General features: G+C 40.8%; 1 protein-coding gene across 9 annotated transcripts in view; it reads right to left on the bottom strand.

The window, feature by feature from the left end:
* Nucleotides 1-24,049, bottom strand: part of KLF12 (KLF transcription factor 12) — a 241,587-nt gene that overhangs the window by 66,155 nt on the left and 151,383 nt on the right. For all 9 annotated transcript variants that reach the window (XM_064645887.1, XM_064645882.1, XM_064645883.1 and 6 more), the window contains one exon: nt 11,829-11,964. In XM_064645887.1, coding sequence (XP_064501957.1) covers nt 11,829-11,964 — 136 coding nt within the window. The remainder of the gene's footprint in view (nt 1-11,828; nt 11,965-24,049) is intronic.

Here is a 24,049-nt window from a genome sequence, read left to right on the forward strand (position 1 = left end):
AATTGTACTTTCTACTGGATGTTGTAAACCTACAAATAATCTATTTTTCTCTCTAGATTCTGCACTGCATATTTTGAACTGCTCAGATTGCCTTGCTTCAAGTGTAAATATTTCCTTTCTTTACTGTTTTTGCCAGTTGTTAGATGCTAGATTTCTGATAATGACAGAAATATGCTATGTAGATGACAAAATGATGTAAAGAATTTTTGAAGTCTTAAGTTATTAGCTCTACCATTGCCCGATACAGGTTTTTTTCCCAAATTGTTTTTCCACTCTTCATGTAGAGTCTCTTTCTTCTCAGAAACATATCTCAGGTACTTGTCCCACAGTATTATAGAATCACAGAATATGCTGAGTTGGAAGGGACCCACACGGATCATCGAGTCCAACTCAAACCCTGCACAGAAGGGTTAAACTCTGCCCAAGACTCACACCATGTGCCTGAGAGCGTTGTCCAAATGCTTCTTGAACTCTGTCAGCCTTAGTGCTGTGACCACTCCCCTGGGGAGCCTGTTCCAGTGCCCAACCACCCTCTGGGTGAAGAACCTTTTTCTAATATCCAACCTAAACCTTCCCTGACACAACTTCAGGCCATTCCCTCAGGTCCTGTCACTGGTCACCAGAGAGAAGAGATCAATGTCTGCCCCTCCTCTTCCCCTCAAGAGGAAGTTGTAACTGCAATGAGGTCTCCCCTCAGTCTCCTCTTCTCCAGGCTGAACAGACCAAGTCACCTCAGGTACAGATTTTATTTCACAGTTGTATCAGTACCTAATCAAAGAGCACTGGGACAAAATCTCCCCTGCCTCATCAGCCCTCAACTGAAAGCAATATGCACTGGAAAAGTGGTAACTGAAAACCAAAACAATGACTGTTCTCTTTCATGTCAATTAATTTAAAATCACCTCTGTGTCTTACTGGAAAATTATTTATTCCTACAGCTGATATAAACAATAGATTATTCAGAAGTCATAACTCTATAAATTTTCTACACTTCTTTTCATATAGGACCCTTTTTAACAACTAAGCAATAGAGCAGACAAAAATACACTTGTTGAGGCATTTTCATGCTGAATTTTTGTCAGTGGGAAATTCAGCAGACAACTAAAACTCTGCTTAGAACTTACGGTATCCACACACTGAAGCAAAAGACACCCAGACATTATCCAATCAACCTCACAGACACCTAAAACTTATTATGTTCCTCTCTCTTTGGCATGAAAGCCAAAGGGCTGTGGCCTCCCACCCAGTTTCTGCTCCGATTGAGAAATCATGGGGAGAAATAGCCAACCCTTGTCTTTGGGGCTTGAAGCTTATCTGTGCTAAGAAAATGGCTAAAACACATCTAACAACAGGTAATCAGCACAAAAGAGATCTTCCCAATCCAAAATAAGTGTAAGAGGGAAAACAAGAGATAAAGGACCACTCTTGGATCTCTCCTTGCATAGAAATGTAGGTATCTAGCTTCCTGAGTTACTGCTGCAACCACTAGTTTTTTATGCCATAGGTGGGTGGCTGCACCACTGCTGCTGCTGGATGTCACATTTTTAAACAGTGATGGCTATCAGGAAGAGGAAGAGCATGATCTGGGTTTTACAACAGGTAGAAATAGGTAAGCTCAGAACAAAGTACTTGATCTCTTAATTTTCACAGTGGGAAAATTGGGAACGTGAGCCATTCTTTTTTTTTCTGAACTGTATTTTAATGAACAACTACAGGTTAGAAGCCCAAGTCCCAAAGAGAGCAGAGATGACTCAAAGTGAAATACCTACCTAGGAGGTCAGTGGAGAGAGCTGTAGGAAGCTGGCTGCTCTGCAGCTGAAATTCAAAGCCTTTAACTTTGCTGACTATGTTGTGGGAGTGTTGAATGCCTTGTGCAGGTGCTCTGAAACACTGCTGGAGCTGATCACGTATTTCATAACCTCACAACATCTCCACCAGACCTCCCCCAAAGCAGGCAATCTGCATCTTGTCTCAAGTGCCCGTGCTATTATGGCCCACCTTGGTCCTGGGTACCTGCAGTACTTCACACATGTTGCAAACATTTGGGGATAGTGGTACCTCTATGCCATGCAGTACACTGACAAGGATGTACCAGTTCTAGAACTGCGTGTACTTGGTAGTTTCTTTCAAGCGAGAGGAAACCCACATTTCATTATTCTGACTATGCTTTAGTTGTGGCTAAGAATCTCAGAAATGATGTGGTGATACAGACAGCAAGCAGTTCCAAAGTGGAAATACTGAGTGAAAAGGGAATCAACCTGTTCAGTGGGATAAATAATTTTCAGCAAATAATTTATTATACAACATTACCCTGCTACTGTGCTTTTGAAACTTTTATGATTGAGATTTCAGTCATTATTCCAGTTCCTCCTGTGAACTGTTTGACTCTTTGGCCCTGACAAGCAACAGATTACAGAAACAGCAGTGGTCATCAGTTCTTAAGATAAACACCATGGTGCCTTCTATGTCTATCTGACAGCACTGTGTCAGATTTAGCATTGTGTCCCTGATTTATCATGCATTATCCCAGTCTTGTGCTAAATACTGTATTTTTTCATGCAAATAATTGAGAGAGGTATTTTGACAAGACTGAGTCTGCTGACTTTTAACATGTAAATAAATCAAGTATTTTAGTGCCTGATGTCAGCTTCTGGTCATTCCCAGCTTAATTTATTTTTCAGACTCTGTTTGCAATGCTGGGTTTTTCTGCCAGCAGCAGATACTCTATACAGGCCTTAGGATGAGCACTTTCTAGGGCAGTGTCTGACCTCAGTACCTGCAAGCCTGCCCCATGACACCTGAGCGAGCGACACGGGCTAGGCAAGAGAGGTTTGGCCTTTGGTGCCTCCTCTGATCCACCCTGGTCTCTTCCTTATTTTCTTCCTGCCTCAGCTTTCATATTTTCTTGCACCACTGTATCCTGTGGCAAGTCAGTACATCTCAGAAGGACAAATAAAGAAAAACATGACCCAAAACTTCATCCTTGATGCATCTTTTGTCACAGCTCTAACGATGGAGGTGTTCAGTTTGACTCTGAAATCTGTGACCACCATTACTCAGGATTAGATGCTAAAATATCAGTCACTGTGCTGCTTTAGTCTTTGTTTCAGCCTTCACTTCCTTTCATTTTGGCTAGAGTAATTTCATGTGCATGGTGACTTTATGCTCCAAGTATCCTTTCTGTGATGTATTCAAAATAGTAACACTCATGTCCTAAGTCACAAACACATGGACAATGACAACTCCTTGGCACTCAGGCTCAACACAAAAACCTCTTCTGTACCCATCATCCAGGAACTTCCTTTCATTTTTATTTCCAGCCCAAAAAGAACTTGCTGTGAGAAATGAGGTTGAGGTGGAGTCAATTCTAGTCACAGAGAATTGAACTAATAGACAGGAAAATCTAGCACAATCTTTTCCCATTATGCAGGAAAAAGGAAAACGGCAGGAAAAAATGTAGGGTGGTGGCTTTTTTTTTTTAATCCCTGTATTTACATGCTCATTCAATTTTGTCTTGCTGAACAGTGTTCGTCTCTTAATAGTTCCCCTCCTTTGCATGCGTTTTACATATCCATGACCTACACAACTTTTGTAGTTTGCGTGCATTGATCTAAATAGGACAATTTTTCCATAAATCAGTATAAGCACTGCTATTAAGATTTAATTGTGCTGCATATTTGTCTGTCACAAAATCACAGGAACTGCCTTATGCAAAAGGAAAGATAAAAACTTATCTGATCTAGATAATGAAAAAAGAAGTAATTTTGGCTCAAGTGACAGCAGAGGACAATGCTCTTTCTTTTTCTTATCAGTAAGCCAAGGCAGCAGTTCAATGAGGTAGTTTCATTGTGGCTTTTTCTGGCAGTGTTCTGCTATCTAATCCACACCTCTAAGTATTTGCTACAGCCCTGAATTTCTAAAGACACACAGCTCTGCCCCTGCTTTTTGCACTCATTTAGAAAGAAAAAACATAAAAAGTTGAATAACCAATCACTGGGGGAACAGATACCAAATAGGTGTACAAACTGCTAACTGGGTAGCAGTAATTCATAATGTTATTTATAATTCCTTCTTCAGTGTCATGCTCTTCAAGCAACTATAGAATGTCTACCTTCCTATCCATAAAATGCATTTCACATATCTACCAACTAATGACTCTGGAGCAACACATTGTAGTGGATTAAGCAGGGGAGTGAGAGGCAGACATTCCTGATATCAGCTCATTCTCTGCTCTGCTGCATGGCCTTGAGCTAGTCGCTAACCTGTGGATAATTATAATATCTGAACACACAGGGGACCTGTACAATTTAATTAGTTAATGTTTGCAAAGCACTCCAAAGATAAAAAGTGCTATGTGAATGATAATCGTAAGCTATTGTTTTGTGGCAATTTATTCCAAAGCAAATTTGTGTAAACATGTTTAGAAATGTTAATTCCAATAATGGCAAAGTTTGGTAACTACCTTGAAATGATTGGCATTTCACAGAGTAAAATTTAAATTAATTAACAAATCTAATTTATTTCTGAGAAGATATTTATATGTGAGTTCAATATAGACACTAAACTGAAGCTGGGAAACAAGAGTTTAGAAAATTTGCTTGTGATGTATAAAGGAAATGAAAGAGACATACAGAAGGTATCAATGAATACACATTGCAAATAACTCTCTCTTTGCATCATACTGGTTCCAAAAATAGTCCAAGTGTTGAGTTACTGGTTTTCTTTTTAGCATCCAGACTTCTGTTACAGTTTCAGGATTAATCATTAGACCAAACAAAGTTGATGGTAAAACTCCTCTGGACTTTAACAGAAGCAGGATTCCTTAGTTCTTCCAGCTTATGCACTTAAATATTTTTCTCAAAAGGAGAATATTACTTCTAGCAATGGTGGGGTAAAATACGTATTTAAGAGCAACGGCCACCCCTTCTAAGTGATTCAAGAGAAGAGACATCCTAATGGCAATATAGCCTTGTTCTACAATCATCTACTCAATAGTCATGGAAACTTACTCTTACAAGGGAAACGGGAAAACACGATTTTGTGTAGACCAAGCTAAAAGCACTTTTATTTTCAAATTAGCTTTCTTCAGCGAACAACTTGACAATACCCCTATCCCCTGATACACTGTCCTTTTAAGCAATATAGTCCTTTTAAAGTAGGCAGTGATGTCAACTTCTTTGAAGAAGATGCTTTTGATTTACAGTTGTCATTCACCTAGCCCTTGTTCCTTGTGGTTGTTGGCTGACGGGAAATCTGTTATCCTGGCAAAAGGCTCAGGAACATATATCAAAAAATGTTCGCACCAAAAATACTAGTGCATGCACAGAATGGCATCCTTTGATTTTACTAACCAACTGTCAAATTATTAAACTTTTCTTTTGTCAAATATCACATATTCAAAAAAAAAAAAAGAAAAAGAACCTTTTTAGAATAATATAAGTTCATTCGATTACTGAAACCCAAGATTCATACTTAGTGCCCAAAAAAGCAATTCCCAAAGGTATACAGTTCTTTCAAGGTCTTGGATAGAAGTCTTCAATATAGCTTTAGGCACATTAATTTTTTATATACAAGCAGACGTTTCTGAGAATTCAGATTCTGCTAGGAAGCAGTTTGTAAAATGCCATATAAACACACTGTAGAAAAAGTCAGTACTTCTTCAGTGAGTTATCTGAATTGCATGTAGGTAGCAGAAACTTCCCCTATAGTAGTTGCACCAAGCCAAAGCTTACTTGTACTAGCTCAATTTCTTCTTAAGTCACAGACTTCCAGAATGGCCTTAGAAAATAATACAGAGGGGGTTTCCTCATATGTATCTTCAGCCATCTGAGATTTTATCACTCGCCCAAAACCACTTGTCCAGGTTTCTTTATAGCTCCTGGGGAAGACAGACTCCTCCAAAAGGTGATCACAACTGATGAGATGACTGGAGTATGCATCTCTCTCCACTGAGGAAATCCAAAATACTTGAGCCTAACTTTTAGGTAGATTGCATTGGGAGAGATGAACTTTGCTGCAAAGTTATGTCCAAATTGGACAGTCCAGCATTGCCCACAAGTTGCCTAAGCTAGCTGAGACACAGCACACGTCTGCCAGCTCAATGGTGCCCTTGGGTTATTAGCCAGCTTCCAACCCAGCAACACTTTTCACTGCAGAAATCTCTTCTTTTCTGCCACAGGATACTTATTTGAGACTTCTGCCAAAAAATAAAACAGAACTAGAAGAGAAAATCCCTGAAATAATGACAACAGTGGGAGGATCAACCATAACACAGATGACTGACTGCCTTGTAGGGCTCTACACCACCAGTGTCTTTCATTTACATATCTGCACACATACCTCTCTCTCAGTGTTTATTAAGTCAGTTCAATTTGTAGAGTGACTCCGAAGGAGGCCAAGGAGAAGCCCTACAACACGTAACAGCCTATGGGGAGGTGGGAGGCCCACAGACAGTTCTTTCTGAGTATGTGGTCCAATTTTCTTCCAAGAGGATTGCAGCGACTATGCAATCTTCTGCTCTAAAGTCTTACTGCAGTGGAAAAATGCATCCCAGACTTGGGAACGCTTTATGAGAAAAGTAAAATTGAAATTGACGTATTCCCACAATTTCACTTTAGACCACTTAGCATTCTCCAGTGAAAAAATCCTTTATTGAGGCAATTCTGGACCACTACTAGTCAACTGTCCATCTGTAAAACCAGTATCCAATTGTGTGCCAGTTTTAAAATGAGTATTTTTTCACGGAGGGTGGATGTACCAGAGGAGAGAGAGGTGAAGTACACATAAGTACTGCCAAAACAACCTTGTTAAAGTTTCTTGGAGACTCAGGACAAAGTCTTTTGTCGGCAAGTGGAAGAAAAACTGAGGTGAAAGTTCCTTATAACGAATAGCACAATAGCAGCAATGCTTGCAGCTGAAGCAGCAAAGCAGGCTATATCAGTGCAGAAAATGAACAGCTGATGGAAACACAGATACAAACTTCAAAAGAGATAAAAATAAGCCACAAAAGTTGATTTACATTTAAGAAGAGGAGGGAGACAAAAAGAGATCTAGGGCAAAAAAATTAAGACTTGAAAAAACATATACTAATTTAAGAGAGTACATTGGTATGATGTCTATGCTGTCTGTCTGCTGTGGAATTTCTTTTTCACTAGTGTAGTATCAAAAACCAACTCCTACTGTATTGGAGTAATAGAAGCCAGTGAATTTAAAAATAAAGTAAGATGATCACGTTAGCTTTCATGTATCAATCACATAAAGTAGCCAAAGAGAACAAGGGTGGGGTCAAAGTCCCTAATCTCATTTTCATACAAGCACTCAGAGGCACCCAGCTCAGCGCAAAGAAGAGTTCCCGTTAAAGGTCACAGCAGTCACATACAAATGACAAATTCCATTTCTCTGAATTAACTGCAGCTATAACTACAAGTAGTCAGGATTTCCTCTCTGAATTTTCTGTCTCTCCCTTACCCCACAAAATATGCTACCTGAAGCATCATCAGTTTATATGCACAGTTCCTCTTTTCCTTGACATTTGAAAGAAAAAATGGTATAATTAAAGGAGTTCCCTCCACCTACAACACCTAAGGAGAAAAAAGTCTAGAGAGAAAGAGGAATTTATGGATCTCTGAATTTTTACCAATATATTGATCAAAAGTTCATACTAAAAAATCACCCTCTGCCTCTCCTGCTTCTGCCCTCAGCCTCTGCACACAGGAGGCCTTAAGTTGTGCATATTCATAGAGAGAGATTTGCATGCTGTAAAATAATGTATTTTACCACACAAGTGTGCAGGGAAATAAGGAGATGAATGCCCTGTTCAGGGTTTGCATTACTACACACCATGGAGATGGCTCCTGAGCCCCAGTGCATCAGAGCAGCCTAGGGATGGAAGGGCTGCCAGGCCAAGGAAACAGCTTGTTGCCTCTGGGGGGGACCCTTAAAAAGTTTTACTGGTCTTCTAGGGATTGACTAATGCCTTCTCTTCCCTTGGCTTCATAAAGATTTCTAGAGCATATCTGAGATTTGACCCTGAATATAATGATGCTATTCTTGCTGTGCAATTAGCATCAGTGGTGTCAGGCGCATAGAGGCAAATCTGCTCTTTGTTAGAGAGCTACATGTCAAAGTGAGTTTGTAAAACACGCTACAAAAAGGATGAAATGCTGCTTACAATGCAAAGCCCACTGAAATCTCCATAATGCTGCAATATTTATTATCAGCCAGAGCATATGATCTGAGATTAATAAATTGTTCTTAGTCCATATTTCCCAAGGCATAGCAACTGCCATAAAGCAGCACTGTCACATGAAGAAATTTCACCAAAGTACCCTGTCTGAAATAATGACTTTGTTTATCTATAAATTTACATTATTGATTGGGTTTGTTGAACTGAAGGAGGACTGTGAAGTCATTCCAACAGAACTACTAAGAGACAAGTCTTGAAGCTCAGTCAATATAAAGCTAGCAGCAAGAATGCAATTTCCCTGAGAAAAAATAGTCATACTTGGTTATTTTACAAATATGCAAGCAAATTACATTCTGTTTGTGTAAATAAGAACTAATGCCAAACATGTGGCTCTCAGTGTTTCATTGTCACAATTTTTACTGCTAAGAATTTTGTTCTTGCAAGACTACAGTGGACCTGAAACAAAGCAGCAACACAGGTGGATGCCCTCCAGGTTTAGAGGACATGAAAAGCAAAGCTTTCATGTAGGCATTCCAAACTGACCTGTGACCCAGCCACATAAGTAAAATTTCCAAGACAAAAAGCTTAAAAATGGCTGTATTAAAACAGCAGTTTCTCCCCAAAAACTGACTAGCTGATTTCCTTCAGCTTGTGGTTACAACCTTGGCTAACTCCACCTAGCGGACTTAGATTCAAGACAAAAAGCTGGAGCATTCAGTATGATGCTGTCACTACCAGCTTCTGGCATGCTGTCTCCTCAGTCAGGCACTGTGGATTGCTGTACCCTCACCTCACACTAGAGATCTGCAGTGCTGACGTGTGTCCCAGGCAGTTGTCTGCACTGCCTGCAGTCAATGGAGAGGAATGGGTGCTCACAGGATGGACTCTTTCTCCCCAAATTAGACAGCTAGAATAGGTCAAAAGAATTATCGTCTGAACATACCAAGTGCTCTCCGTCCCATATGCAGGGAGGTGAGATAGCCAGCTTGGATGCAGATACCTATGTGGGCAACATGAATCCTGGATGCACAGGAAAAGCCAGGAGGCAAGGAAAGGCAAAGCACCAAGGCAATCCCCACAGCCCCACACATGGCATGAGGGGCTACGCAGGATCAACACAAAGCAAATGCCCACCACAGGATAGTGAAATCCCCACAGGGTTTGAAATCCCTTACTTCTCTTGGAGAATAGGTGGCAATAGGCAAATATATATACATACATATATATGTATGTATAACTTAATATATGTCCAAAAAACAACCAGGAAAAGGTCAACTGTCGTCTTGCACCTGCTACTAGCATCTACAAACTAGGCTTGGTATTGTGTCTAACAAAGCCAAGCCTGCACAACAGTAACTGGTACTGAAGGAAAGGATGCTGCCATCCCTTTGGAAGTGCCATGCTGTACCTCCCAGCCAGTACACGCAGGAAAGTATTTTTTGTTGTTAACTGTGTAACTATTCACAATAGTTTACAGGCTCACTTAGAGAAGAACACACTCTGTGGGACAGTTGTCTATACTCGAAGCCAGCCTGCCTCACTTGGGCACTTGGCCTGGACCTATGTTTTACTGATTACTGAAGTAGTCTTACTATGCACATCCCTGTGCTGCCCAGGGATTCAGCAGAACAGTAGGTGCCTTTCGACATCCTCAGAGGAAATTCCCGTCTGCTAAGTTTAGATACTGAAATTGAGTACACAGGATCTCCCTTTGGAAGGCTTCAAAGGCACTTTCCTTTCTGAAACAAAGGTATGTAGAATGTGGGCTTCTTTTTCAGTGGACTCTTTTGCTAAAGATCTAATATTAAGGTACATATTAGATGCCTAAAATCAGAATAGAGCCTGCCTGTAGGGCACAATATTGCAGACCAAGAAAGAAATGGATTGAGTGAAGTTGGTGTAACGCACCAACATTCCTTTTCAGCTCAGCAGCTGTATGTGTGGTGTCTGTGATTGAGAATGAAGTAAAGACGACAAATTGCATATCACAGTCAAATTAGATTTTCCTAATGGGGCTTTTGAGATAAACTAACAGATTACTGTTTAAATAAAACCTGTAACAAGGATGAGTTGATGTTATATTATTAAATTTCTTAATTCAATTCTGAAGCTCCAGAGCCAGCCAAGTAATATTCAACGCATTACCTTCACAAACTGTGGAATGCATTGTAGAAAAGCTAAAAAAGCTTTTCATGGTTTGACCAATTCTCTAAGTGTTCAAGCAATATCCATCACAGAGAACAGTATCTGCCTGCCAGTAATATATCAAAATTATTTGCTAGTGCTCCATGCTTCCTTTTTTCATTAATTAGAAAGAACCACTTAGTGCAAAATCATGCTGGGTTGTTTTATTTTTCTGGCTTATTATGTGTGCTGTAATCTGAGAACAAAATACTCAGCACTTCAGGGCCTAGTGTCGCAACTAGCGAATTCAAAGTACATAAGGGACCTGTCTCTCAAGCAATAATGTCACTGGCAAAGAAACCTTCCCTTCTTTTATAACGGTCAGAAGGGGAGCCTGCTAATCACGAGAGCCAACACCTTGCATTTCCTTGCCCATAAAAACATCTCTTCCTGCTTAAGGATAATATAGGTTTGAGGTTCACAGTTACTGTGCCTGGCTAGAAGATTAATTAGTATATGTCTGGTGAAAACACACACACAAAAAAAGACAGTTCCTCCTCAAACATGGTTTAGGAATGTCAGTGGTTTTGTTTACTGATGTCCAGGAAAACAAAGAAAAAAGTTTTTAGATACCGTGTTAGAGACAATTAAAATGTGTCCACAATAATTTAGAAAATAACAATGTCTAATGGCCTTTATTATATGCATTTTTCTTTAATAATGTCCAGAATACCCATATTTTGAACCTCTCAGATAAAGTAATGGGTTTTGTGGGTCTAGCACAGGCTTCAGTGCCTGGAGGCTCTAGTTCTATTTCCAGCTCTGTTTCAGAGGTACAGGGTGACCTTTACGCATAACCTCATTTTCCTCACCTATAAAATGGGGATATTAATACTTATTTACCTCACAGTTGGTTCCCTTCCAGCTGCTACAGTGACTGAACAAGCTCATATATCTACAGAATTGCTAATGTTCATGATAAACTGTTTCTTTTTTTTGAAACAAGCAATGCAGACACTAAATTGAGAACTTATTTGTCCGTCCAGTTAGTACAGTACACAGAAAAATAACCGCAATGGAAAAACCGTTCAAAGCCACTCACTAATTTTCTTCCAAAAACACTGTCCTTCAGGAGAAATGTAGCTAGTTCCTGTCTGATAGCAACTACAATCTTGATGCTGCTTTTAGTCAAGAAAAAAATTTCATGTTTTTTAAGTGGAAATCTAACCTGATCTCCCTTTGGAAAGGATATAAAACCACCAAAAGCTTTGCAAGTAAATAAAGGGGAAGAAACTATTTCAATTTCAAACTCAATAATGAGGGCAAAGAGAAAGAAAGGAAAAGACAATGAGAGATGAGAGATACAGTCATCTCTTCCTGAAGGGAACAAAGCTACATGGAAGAGATGCTGGCAGGTATGCAGCCCGCAGCCAAGAGGACACCCCTGTGGCACCGGTGCCTCCATCAGCCTGGGAACACCTCAGCAACACTCATCTTGCTCTGGGAATATGATACTTACTCTTGTACTGCTCTGGCTATGGAGAGCGCTGTAGATCCAGTTTCATTAACGCTATCTAAGGTCACATTTGGCAGGTCGTCATCATCACTGTCACTTTTAATTTGTCTGGGAGATAGGCCTCGGGGGTCCATTTGTGCTGGAAAGAGACACATAACGGATTAATATGAGCGTGCTGAAATTAATCTTGTCCCAGAACAACATCAGGGCGCACAACACATCCGCCTGCTCTGGCCAGGTAGCATTGCTTGTGCTGAGCTTCCCAAATAGGTGACAGATGGGCAAAGTCATCCAGCGGTGTCATAGCTGGGTGCAAGCACTACCAGCGCATACAGGTGTGTGAATTCACAAAGGCTATGCCAGTGTACTTGGCATTACCAAAATACAAGTGTACATGCAACATCCAACAAAAACTCAGGTTACCCTCAAGTTACTTACTCTGCCTATCTTCAGAAAGTGAAGGGAAAGGGCTACATCTGCTTTGTGCAACACAGAACACTCAACAACACATTTTATAGCAAAATTCCAGGAGCAATCTCTGATTTCAAGCGTTCATCATGAGGTACCAGGATGGAATCCACGTCACTCCATCCAACTAAAATTTAGGTATCTAAAACTGCAGCTGTCCTGATTTCTCATACATTGATGTCAGCTCAACACTGATGTCAGCCTCTGAAGGATCCTTCATTCTACATTACATACATAACTTCACACAGGCAAACAACTTTCAAGTGATTGATATCAGGGGGCCTAGTCAAATTTTTTTGAAAAGTCCCGTAGTCTCAGGTCTTACAAATATCTGAATATCAGGAATTGCAAGACTTGTTTTATACCTTCATAGCTTACAGTATCCATACTGTATGGCAATGGAGCAAGTGCCCAGGTGCTGGCAATGGCAGCTGCAGGGGCCTCTGTGCAGAGTGGCTGGGGCTGCCTCGTGCTGGACACAGCCAGTTCGAGCTGCTCCAACAACCCAATGCAGGATGTGGCTGAGCCCTGCAGCTGTGGTGAGGGTGTCTCGGGGAAAACAGGATTAAGAAAAAGCAAAAAAACTGGCCAAGAGAGGAGGGAGGAAAAAATAGTATGAGGAACGCTTTACGCTGAGGGTGGTAGAGCACCGGAACAGGCTGCCCAGGGAAGTTCTGGAGTCTCCCTCTCTGGAGACATTCAAAACCCACCTGGATGTGTTCCTGTGTAACATGCTCTAGGTGACCCTGCCCTGGCAAGGGGGTTGGACTAGATGATCTCCAGAGGTCCCTTCCAACCCTAACAATTCTGTGATTCTGTGAAACAGCTCTGCAGGCACCAACATGAGAAGAGATTGGGGGGAGGAGGTTCTTCATAGTGGTGCAGAAGTTCTCCTGCAGCCCCTAGAAAAGACCACTGTGGACCAGGCTGTCCTGATGGGAACTGCTATTTATAGGGAACCCACACTGGAGTAGGGGAACAGTGTGAGGAGGAAGAGCAGCAGAGAGGAACCATTATGTACTAACCACAGTCCCCAGTCCCCATTTCCTATCCCCCTGGGATGGGGGAGGGAGAAGAGCTGGAAATCAAGGAGTAAAGTTGAGCCCTGGAAAAGGGGGTTGGGGGTGGTGGTTTTCACCAACCTAATCTACATTTAATTAGCAATAAATTATTTTTCCCACATTGAGTATTCTTTGTCTGTGATGGTAATTGATAAGTGATCTCCCCGTCTTTATCTTGACCCTTGAGCTCTTCCACTTCATCTTTCCCACTATTATGATGAGGGGGAGTGTGAGAGCGGCTGGGTGTGTGCCTGGTAGACAGCCAAAATCAACCCACCAGAGTTAGGTTTTGTGCCAAAGAGACAGGAAACAAGAGGAGAGCAGAAAGGCAGGTGACTTGCCTTCCCTCTTATGCTGATTGTTGCCCTTCAAAGGGAAGAAAGAACAATCCACATATGCGGAGGAAGAGGAAATGAAGAGACAGGCACGGGGGAAAATATGGGGCACAAGTGTGACTTGGGATAGTGCTGAGGGGAACTGGGGGGGTTGCTTGTGCCAAGGGACAAATCCAGAGACAAACTTCAGAAGTAACGTAGAGAAAAAGACATTCCTTCTTACTCATGAAATACCATATAGGATTAGTAAATGCCGAGAGACACTGAAGGCAGCTGGAGTACAGAGCAAAACTGGAGAGATGCCTGACTCCGCAAGGGAAGTGTAGGAAGGGGAAAGACACGCGTAGATTTGTGTAAAAATGTGTTTATTTTGTTTGGTTGGATGAAATAAGGGAATTCACAGTTATTTATTTAAAGAGCCAACTGCTGCAGTTTGTTAGCTTGTGCTCTCCTGTACTGCAGTGTCAGAGACAGGACACTTTCTGGGTCTTGTAACACGATTTTCGAGAAAGGTATTAATTCCTACTCAATTCTGGCTAGCCATGGATCTGGACAACAGGTATCACAGGTTTCCTCTAGAGATCATGAACAGTTCTGTAGGCCCAGTTCACCTAGGGAGAAGGCCCAAAAGTCACAGTTAAAGTTCCCATTTTGCCATCTTTCTTATGTTACAGTGTTCTCTGACTCTAGTAAAAGGACTCAGTTAACAATGAAAAATGGGAGGGCTGTAGATACTTCAGGAGCTGTGCAGCCATAGAGTAGCACTGATGGATTGCTGGGCTCTTGAAAAGAAAGTGCCCCACAAATGAATGATGACTCGAGGGAAAGTTGGTCTTAAATTTTAATTCATGTCTTAGCTGTGAACCACCTCTGAGTAAAAGAATACTGAGTGATTACAAACTACCCTTCAGCTGTTTTTCTTTTTTATGTTAAAGAACTTCATAAAGAAAATACAGTGAAAATATGTTCAGTAAGCTGATGAACAACCCCTTCTGGAATCACAGTGCATTTACAGTTGCACAGTACTATTTCTACTAGCTTTCTCCTAGCACAGTTTGTGTGTCTCAGTAATGTTGGTTATGTTTGGACTGCTTATTATTTCTTTCATGTATGGTAAATTAAACACCTTTTGCTTATCAAACCAAAGACTATTGACAATGAACAGTGACCTACGAGACAAACACACAGCAACTTAGAAATTGTTCAAAACATTTAATTATTTTAGGCAGAAAGAGCACCATTCTGACTGTGCTTTTTAAAATCTCGACTTACACATGATTATATTCAATGTGTACCTGAGCAGTAGGGATAATCTAGCATTTGATTTAAGAGCAACTGAACCATCTAGTCAGCTGATTTAGTCCCATAAAACTGGAAAGAAGTGTTACTTCTGCCTTGTTTCCTAATGTTCCTTCTTAAAAGCAGGAGGTTATTCTTATGTCTTTCATTAATACTTCATTTTTTTCACAGAATCATAAGAAGGCTTGGGCTTGAAGGGACCTTCAAGATCATCTATTTCCAACTGCCCTGTTGTGGGGAGAGACACCTTCCACTAGGCCAAGTTGCTCAGGGCCCCACCCAATCTGGCCATGAACACTTCCAGAGATGGGGCATCCACAACTTCTCTGGGTAACCTGTTCCAGTGCCTCACTATCCTCTGAGTAAAGCTTTTTTTCTTTGAAGTGAACCTCATCACAAAAAGTTATGTTTGTATCTGCCCAATATTTAAATGACAGGTGACAGATTTGTGAAAGCTAATTGTTTGTCAACAAAATGAAAAATTTTAACAAAAAACTATGTAAACTGTGGTTTAATCTGACTTGCACTACAGTAGAAGTTTTAAGTAGCTAGCTCAGAAACTAAGCCTAACTTGAAATGAAGAAAGTTGTTACATAATTTAGTCTGTAATACAGTTATTATACACCAATTCTGATCACGTAAGCATGAATACACCTACATAAAAACAGATGGTATAAATACATATGAAAAATCTTACATACTTTTGTTCCTCATAAGACATGTTGTTTCATTATTATTGCAGATTACTGGCTCTTCAAATACTATTGAGAGTCCTATGACATTTGGTATCGGTTTTAGATTACTAGAGGAATGTGCTAGGATGAAAACTCTCAATTACCTTCTTTTTGTGTCTGCCAAGTAAGTCCTACTCCGCATACTCCTAACACAGCCACGAAGTTGCCAATGGGGTTGTACTTTTGCACCTAGGGATAATACGGCACAATGGGCAGTTTGCCTCATCAGACACCGATGTTTGAACACACCATGAGGTGCTGCAACACGTGAGCATGGTGAGGACAAAAGGTGAGGAATGGAAATGTACCAGTGGGCAAATTCAAAGGCAGGGAACTCAAGGACATTTTCTGTTATATTTTTGCAATAAACCTAACCAAAGCTTGTAATTAAGTAAGATAACGATCTAGGGATTATTCCCTTATTTTTTTTATGTCGGCCTACATATACATTCCTTTTAGTCTCCCTCCCCATTTGTCACTTCTTTTCAGCTTGCAGACTTGAGTGGCCAAGGCACTGGGTAGCTGAGGTGACTAACCGGGAAGCTGAACTTTGCCGCAGCCAGACGGTGTAAACTGCCCTGTTTTCTCATCAGCATGGCTGCAGCTGCCAGGGGGGAAACAGCCTTTAAAGCTATTCTCCTACCCGAAATGAGCCGTGAGAATAACCAACTGGCCAAAAGCCCAACAGATATCTCCTCCTCACCACTCACTGCAGCATGCAAACTGCAGCACAGGATTTTTATACATTAAGAGTTCATGACTCCTACTTATGTCAACAGCTTTGACTTTCTCTTGGACATCTAAGAACAACTGTTGAACTGCTGGCACTAAGGTTTATAAATACCAGCCTCAGTTCATAAACACTGAATTAAAAGTAATTACTGGCCTAATGAACATCAAACGGGAAAGAATGAAGAGAAGTAGGCAAGAGATAATTTAGCAAATAAGATTAAAAAGGTGCAGGACAAGTGAGTGATGGAATGCAATTGGCAAGCGAAGTGGAGGAAAGCCCACAAAACATGCCAGTGCATTTTAACCTCCCTTTGTGCTGTACCTTGCCCTAACAACCAAGCTTTTCCTTGAACTTAGTCATGGGTCCAGAAGGAACTTGTCTGAGTCACTGAATCAAGTCCTCCCTAACATAGGCAGACACATTTAATTAATAAAGTCCAAGCCCTACACCTGAACTGGTTTTCTTGCTGCTCCTCTTGAAAGGCAAGATTTGTCCAACAGAGCTATCTGGTGGTTTTGTGAAGTGTGAATGAAGTTAAGGTGAGGCAAGAAAAATGAAACGAGTCAGAGACTGCTGCTTTCATGGGACAAAGGTGCCACTGAATGAGTGCACAGGAGCTATAGAAGCAAGCTGTTAGCTCTCCATGCTGAACAGACTGGCGAGCCAGGGGAGTTATTTAAGAACATCTGCAAGTGCTGAAGGCTGCAAGTGACCACATTGCTGTTACCCTCAAGAAACAATGGTCCTTTTTCGCTACAGAAAGTACAGAGAATTGTTCATGATGCACATACATATATGCAATCATTTCTCAATGCTCCCTTTGCCAAACTAACAAACAGGAGTTTCCCTTTGGGCAGTACGAGGAAATTCACTTTCTGCACTTGTTTTAAAGTAAGATGTACAAATGGATCTCACATAAGGCACATATCAATTTGTAAATACTACAGAACTTGGTCTACCATCATTAATACTGTATCTGCCAGCTGTTAGTTGCCAGTAGGAAAAAGTCTGATCCCGATCAGGTACAAGCTTGCTTCTATTTCTGTTGAACTAAATAGTTTTTGGCTTTAAAATTTTTTCTGGCTGTGGGGGCCAGACAATACCTGATTCTGCTTTCGAGGGCAAAATTGCCTGTTCTACAGTGCTAGAAGAGATTTAAACTTGCACAGCAGCTTTCCAATGAGCACTGAATGAATTTGAGCTTTCTGGCACACGGCTGCATTGGTTTTGACATGGTATGGGATTAGCCATGTCAAGGAAGCAAAATCTCTGGGAAGGATCCAGGCTGTTGGTTGCTAAGGGCAGATGAACCTCTTGAAACAGGACACAGCCTCCACCTTCCCAGGGGAGTAACCCAAGCACAAAACCACACCATCACAGTATTTTTTTCCTTTTTTCACTCTCTAAACTAGTGCTCCTGTCCACATTCTGGAAACTCCTGGGAAGGAGGGGACTGTGGATTTAAATTGCTCCAGGCTGATGAGAGCCCAGCATGCCTCCTCCCACTTCTCACACATGTGTTGCTCATACTAAGCTGTTAGGTAAATGCTGTCCCCATCTGTCATATCTGGGCTTCACCCAAGTATGTCCTAACCTCTCTGCTTCTCTCCAGTGATTAATTAGGGATACACACCTTTGTCTGACGTAGTCAGACAAAGCCAAGTGCTGTCAGAAATCCTGCAGTTGGATGCCTGCAGATGTCATGAAAAGGACCATACACCACCACACTGCTGTCACCACTGGCAGTTTTCAGTTACTGCAACCTGATTTACTTTAGTCACATTTCCTGTGAGTGAAAGGGATGAAAACTCAACCCATCAGTAGGCTTATGAAGACCCACTAGAAGTAACTTCATGTCTACATACTATCTTTCATTTAGAGGCAAATATGAGCCACTTGGGCTACAGATAAACGAAATATTTAAGAGACAGGAGAAAATTAAGTAACTTTCAGGAGTTTCATTGATCTCTATAGCTAAGCCACACAGTAATTACCTGATGTTGAAATGACTCATTATGAGATGATGCTTGCTGGTGTGAAAGCAGAGAGAAAAAATTTCAGCATCCTGAAATACCGAAGGCTCTGTCTACTCCAGCTTAAAACCTCAGTTTTCTGCATTGAATTAACTTCTCTGCTAATAACTTTTTAAACATACATATACGTAGGTCTGCTGATACACCACACCACAATAAAAACTGAATTATGCTTAGTTGCTCTCTTAATTAAGAATCTATTTCTGCTTTTTGAAAGGATTTACAAATTCTGAGTTCCATTGCTTTTGTTTCACATATGAACTCCCCACCCTGCTTTCTCTGAAGGATGCCTTTCAACTTGCTAATCAAAATGATTCTTCATGATGAGATTTCTGTGTGGCCCTGGCATCCAGCCACTAAGACTTGCCAGTCAGAAGCAGGGTTCCGTGGCTCTGCAGTGTGCAGACTAACACCAACACCTTTTTTAGGTGAGACATCAGCCTGGATGGTGGGGAAGCCCCTCTGGCCTTGCCAGTTCTGATCCAAGCCTGGGTGACGTGTTTTTTCTTGGAAACACAGCCCCGGGTTTTAATTGTGATGCAAGTTTAAATGAAGCAGAAATATGAGGTGCCTCAAATAAGTCAGAAAGGGTCATGATTACTGTTTCTTAGAAACTCCTCTCCAGTGGCTTCTAGTGCATGCTGGCATACAAGTTAAAGATCATCTCTATCTGTAAGCAATGCTGCTGTGTACTTACTTCCATTAAGAATGGAAAACCAGTATTACCCTACATGCCAAAACTAACATTTACAAGAATTGCATTATTACTGTTGTTACACACGTGTGTCCCTGTGTCTGGAGAGCATGAGGGATTGAAGTAGCAAAGTGACATTTGCTGTCAAACTCCTAGAAGGATGGTAGTGGAAAATATGGCTAAGAAAATTGTAGGGCACTCATGTTGTAGCACAATATGCTATTAATCTGCAAAAGAAGAAAGCATTTTAGTTTGAACCTAATAACAATAACAATAATAATAATAATCTGCCACTTGCAACAACCCCATGACCTAACAATGCTAACAGTATGTTTCAATCACTCCCCATCACCTCTCAGAGCCCCAGACCTCAGGACCTAGGAGACCCTGGGGGAGAAGTGCCACTGTCTTCAGGGACCTGTACTGCAAACAGAACGATCGACAACCCTCCCACACAGCCGATCAGAGGGAGACAGGTGCCTTCAGGATGCTGAGCCTACTCGTCTCCATGGGCTGCATGGGAAATTCAGCAGTGTAAGCCCCCCTCTCTCCTCTTGCTGGGTGCTGGACCACCAGTCCTGGCAAAGGAAAGAGACTCAGTGTCCCCTTGAGCCATTGTGGACCTGCTCCTTGGTGGCAAGAGGACAACAGAAGCCTTTGCCATGCGATTCTGCAACGCCTTGGTTTTCAGGGAAACTAGCAAAAGTGTCTGGGGGGATCCCAGGAAGTGTCTGAGATCAGACAGCTGCACAGTGCTGGCAACAGCACTATGCAGGCTTGCTTGCTCCCACTTTCTTCCCACCTGTCACTGTTCACTTAAAGTCAAAGAGGTGCCTCAGTCCCCAACACTGATGCTAAAGAAAAGGATCTTTGGCCTCAGGGCCTTAGGAGGCAAATGTGGAGAAGTCATTCACAAAGGCTCAAAGTAATCATATCAAAAATAATCATCTGCCAACAATTATGAATACTGCTGTGGCCAAACCACAACTCTGGAATCTAAGTTTGGCATACAGCATAGTTCAGTACCTGAAATATGGAAAGAAGGAAACTGCTGGTCGACAGTGACTTCTTTTGCTTTCTTAAACTGAAACTGTCTCAAATGCCTCTGATAAAAAAATGTACCTGGGTGGATCAAATACCAAGCAGAGGAACCAACTCATCTCATCCTTCTTGTAAAATAGATTTTACAACTGTGGAAGCCCAGCCTCAGACTACAGTTTGATATCTGAAGCAACTGAACATCCTCCTTCTTGGAAATTTTTTTAGAGAAGAGGAGACCAGCACGGACTTGTCCAGCAGGAGGATGTCAAAAGAGAATGTAACAGACATCACTACATGTTTTTAATGGTGGAAGCGACACTTTCAGATGTAGATGTACAGGAGCTATTTCAAACTATAACATCAGAGATTAAGTGTGGTACTCAGGTTTATTTAATGTGTTTTAGGAAACAGAATCCTGTCTTTACGGGCCTAACAAATACATGTGAATAACAGTATTGATGATTTCCTCCTTCTAAGCTGGTCCATACTACGTGAAGCACATATACGGCATTTTTCTTCCTATTTAAAGTTTATTATACATGATTTATGCACTGGAAGAATGCTCTGCGCACACCTATCAGATTTTCAATCAAAACAGCTTGGTGCCTAGAAGAGGCAGTAGAATTGGTCAATTTATTTCATAAAACTTTATGTACAAAGCAGCAGTATCCATGAACGTAATGGTCAGAATATAGAGTCTACAGGGGTAATTTTTATTACAATTTATAGCAAGATTACCCATACTCCACAGTTTTCAGATTTTATTGAGATTTTATGGGACTATATGGCTAGAGCAGTTAACTGCACCTACCATAGCTGTGGTTCACAGAGAATGGAAATTGGCACTGAATGCACAGTGTAACTAATCTACCAGGGAATATTAATTGCTATGATCCAATCAAAGGCAATATTTAAAATCATTTCAACAGTCAAATAATTTGCCATAAACCTGTAAAAGAATAGCTGTATGGAGAAATATAGAGGTGAGAGTGATTGCATGGATGTAAAATATGCACATATTTAAGCATCTCTGTCATCAGGTTGTATACATAAACACACAAAACCATTTTTTAAACAAAGGACTTTTCTCTTTCTAAGCTATTTCAATGCCACAAAACCTCATCTACACAAAAAAAGAAACTACTAGGATTACTGAGATTTATATATCACCGAGCATTTAGTACAAAAATATTCTATCACCAAAAGTAAACAAAGAAAACAACAAGGACTGAATATATTTAATATTAAATAAAATACTGCAAAGCCACTACACAATGGTAGCAGACTACAACTTACACACTGCAACAAATATCCAGAGATATTTTAGACAACAGAAAGTTTCCAGCAGGTTGGTCCAAGACACAATAAAACCCAACGCAGAGATAAAACAAATGAGAAGTTTCAGGCATGTGCTTCTGCTGGATCCAAATCTGGGATAAAAGCAACCAGATCAAAGCTCAGCCCCAGTGAGAACACAGAGCTGAAGGACCAAAAGCATTCTTGACATGGCAGACAAGGAATTAACAGCTTCCAAGAGGTGCAGGGACTAAGGATATATCAAAATGGATTTCCTCATCCTGCTTATGCTGGGCTTTGTAAATAATATGCATCTCTCTCATTCCCTTCACCAAACCTGCTCCTAGTTAAAAACATAAAATCCATAAAATACATAAAAACATACAATCCACTGTTGATTAATCTGAAAACAGCATGTGTCTTAATTCATTCTCCTTCTCAGTTTCAAATACCACAGTGTATCTTATAGCCTATGTTTTAACTCTGCATTCTGGCAAGAATTATTATTTGCTCTAGTTCTTAAATGTGTGCACCACCTTCAGGAACACAGGCCCCATCCTGAATACAAGCCTCTTCTCTGCCTGCTTCTCCTCCTGGCTAGCCACTGCCAACCTGCTTCTCCTTTCCAAGAACCACTAATGTTCCTTCCAGCTGAACAAGAAAACAGGGGAAGAGAGAGATTCATTCTAGGGGGCAGCAGGGTGGAGGTGGACAGGCTGGAATATGCACAGCTGCAAAGGATTTTTGTGCATAACAACAAAAAAATTGCAGCTAAAGTAGAAACTCTCAGCCTCAGTGCTCAAATTCAAAATAACCATCTACTAAAATGCAGAAAGGATAATCACTTCACATGAAATAAAAAAGGCAACAGTATTGGTTTTAATTAAAAGTCTCTTCCATAGCATAATTTATACAAACAGACCATATAATCTGACCTTTAAACATATGGAACAGTTCTGTTAATTTCTAACTTTGTACTACAAATTGTGTTTACTTCTGTGGAATAAACTTTATAGTAGGCAGAAATAACAGGCTGTACTTTAAAAAAAACACCATGGGCAGTGGATAATGTTGTCTTGTGAAACTATCTAAGTCACAGAAAAATCTACAGCAAAAGGTACTGGATTTGACTACTTATTGATATATTCACAGTGAGGAATATGGAATGTGAAAACTGCTAAAAGACACAACTGTGTATTTCTGTCAGGTCTATGTACAGACATAACATAAAAATAGTCCAAGCCCATGTCATTACAGCTGTTTATGTACACGGGAAGCAGACAAAGTTCAGTCGGCAGATTTAAATTTATAATGTTCTGACCACTAGATTTTGCAAATGCTTGTATCTTCTGAAAATTTAAAAACCCGTAAGAATGAGAATTCATAAATTTGAACCCAAATCCCCAGAAATATCAAAGTTGCACAGCTCCTGTCCTTGGTGCACCATCACCAGGAAGGAGCTTTTAAAAGCCCCTTCAATGAATGGAGTAACTCTTCCGAACAACAGAAAACAATTTTTAAGGATATTATGTTTGGCAAAACCTGCTGCTAGAGGGACACGACTTGCCAGTAGTATTTATGGATATCTTCTGAAAGCAAAGGACAATGGTCCAAATTAAGCTTGAGGTTCATGAGACAGAAACACTGAGGTTCTACAGATTTTTACCAAAAAAAAAAAAGGTGTTATACATTTTTTCAACATAGAAAATGCTACATTTTTTTCTCCATGCTCTGTGAAGAATGGCATAGTTTTTTCTTGAAAATTTCCTCCAAAAGGAAGAAAAAAAATAAAAATAGCTTGCAGCAGATATGCAGTATGGAAAATGCTACTCTAAATGGTTAACATATAGACAGACTTCGTGCAACTGAACATACAGTTTTAAGGGAAATCGTCGGGCAATTTTATCTATAGGTGCTGCTACCTGCTTTGCCTCTAATTACCTTTTATCAATCCTCATCACTGCTGAAGAGGGAGAAAAAAAAGGCAAGGAAAGAGTTTTTCATGGGACTTCAATGCTCTTTTACAGAATATTTTAACATACAATAACGTTCTGTCACCACCACCTAATCCACACAATAAAAAATCTCAAAGAACTTTTTAAGGCTGTGCTTGACAAGAGCAGGGACCACTGAAGGAAGTGAACTTTGTCTCTTTGCCATGTTGTAGGGGTGGCAGAGGGTACAGCTCAGACCCGTGGTGCCCACAAGGACTTGTGTCTGGCTCCCTTCCCCTCCGTGCCCGACAGCCCTAACACATCACTATGCTTTGTACACATGAAAAAACAAGAGCAGTAGGTTGTAGGGTACAACTTGTACAGCTGGGCTGGTGCTGTGGGAGCAACACAGAGACCTCTCGCTCTGTGGACCTCGCTGGACTGCCTCCTGCATCAGGGAGGGAAGGTAAATGGTCAGCAGAGGAGTCTGCATGCACCTGGGTGTGTGCGTGCATATATGTGAGTGCTGGCGGATTAAATGGTGTTAAGAACTTGTAGGAATTAAGTAAGATTTTGTAAGTGGTTGATGTTGTATT

This window comes from Pseudopipra pipra, chromosome 2 (genome assembly GCF_036250125.1).
Source record: "Pseudopipra pipra isolate bDixPip1 chromosome 2, bDixPip1.hap1, whole genome shotgun sequence".
NCBI lineage: Eukaryota > Metazoa > Chordata > Aves > Passeriformes > Pipridae > Pseudopipra > Pseudopipra pipra.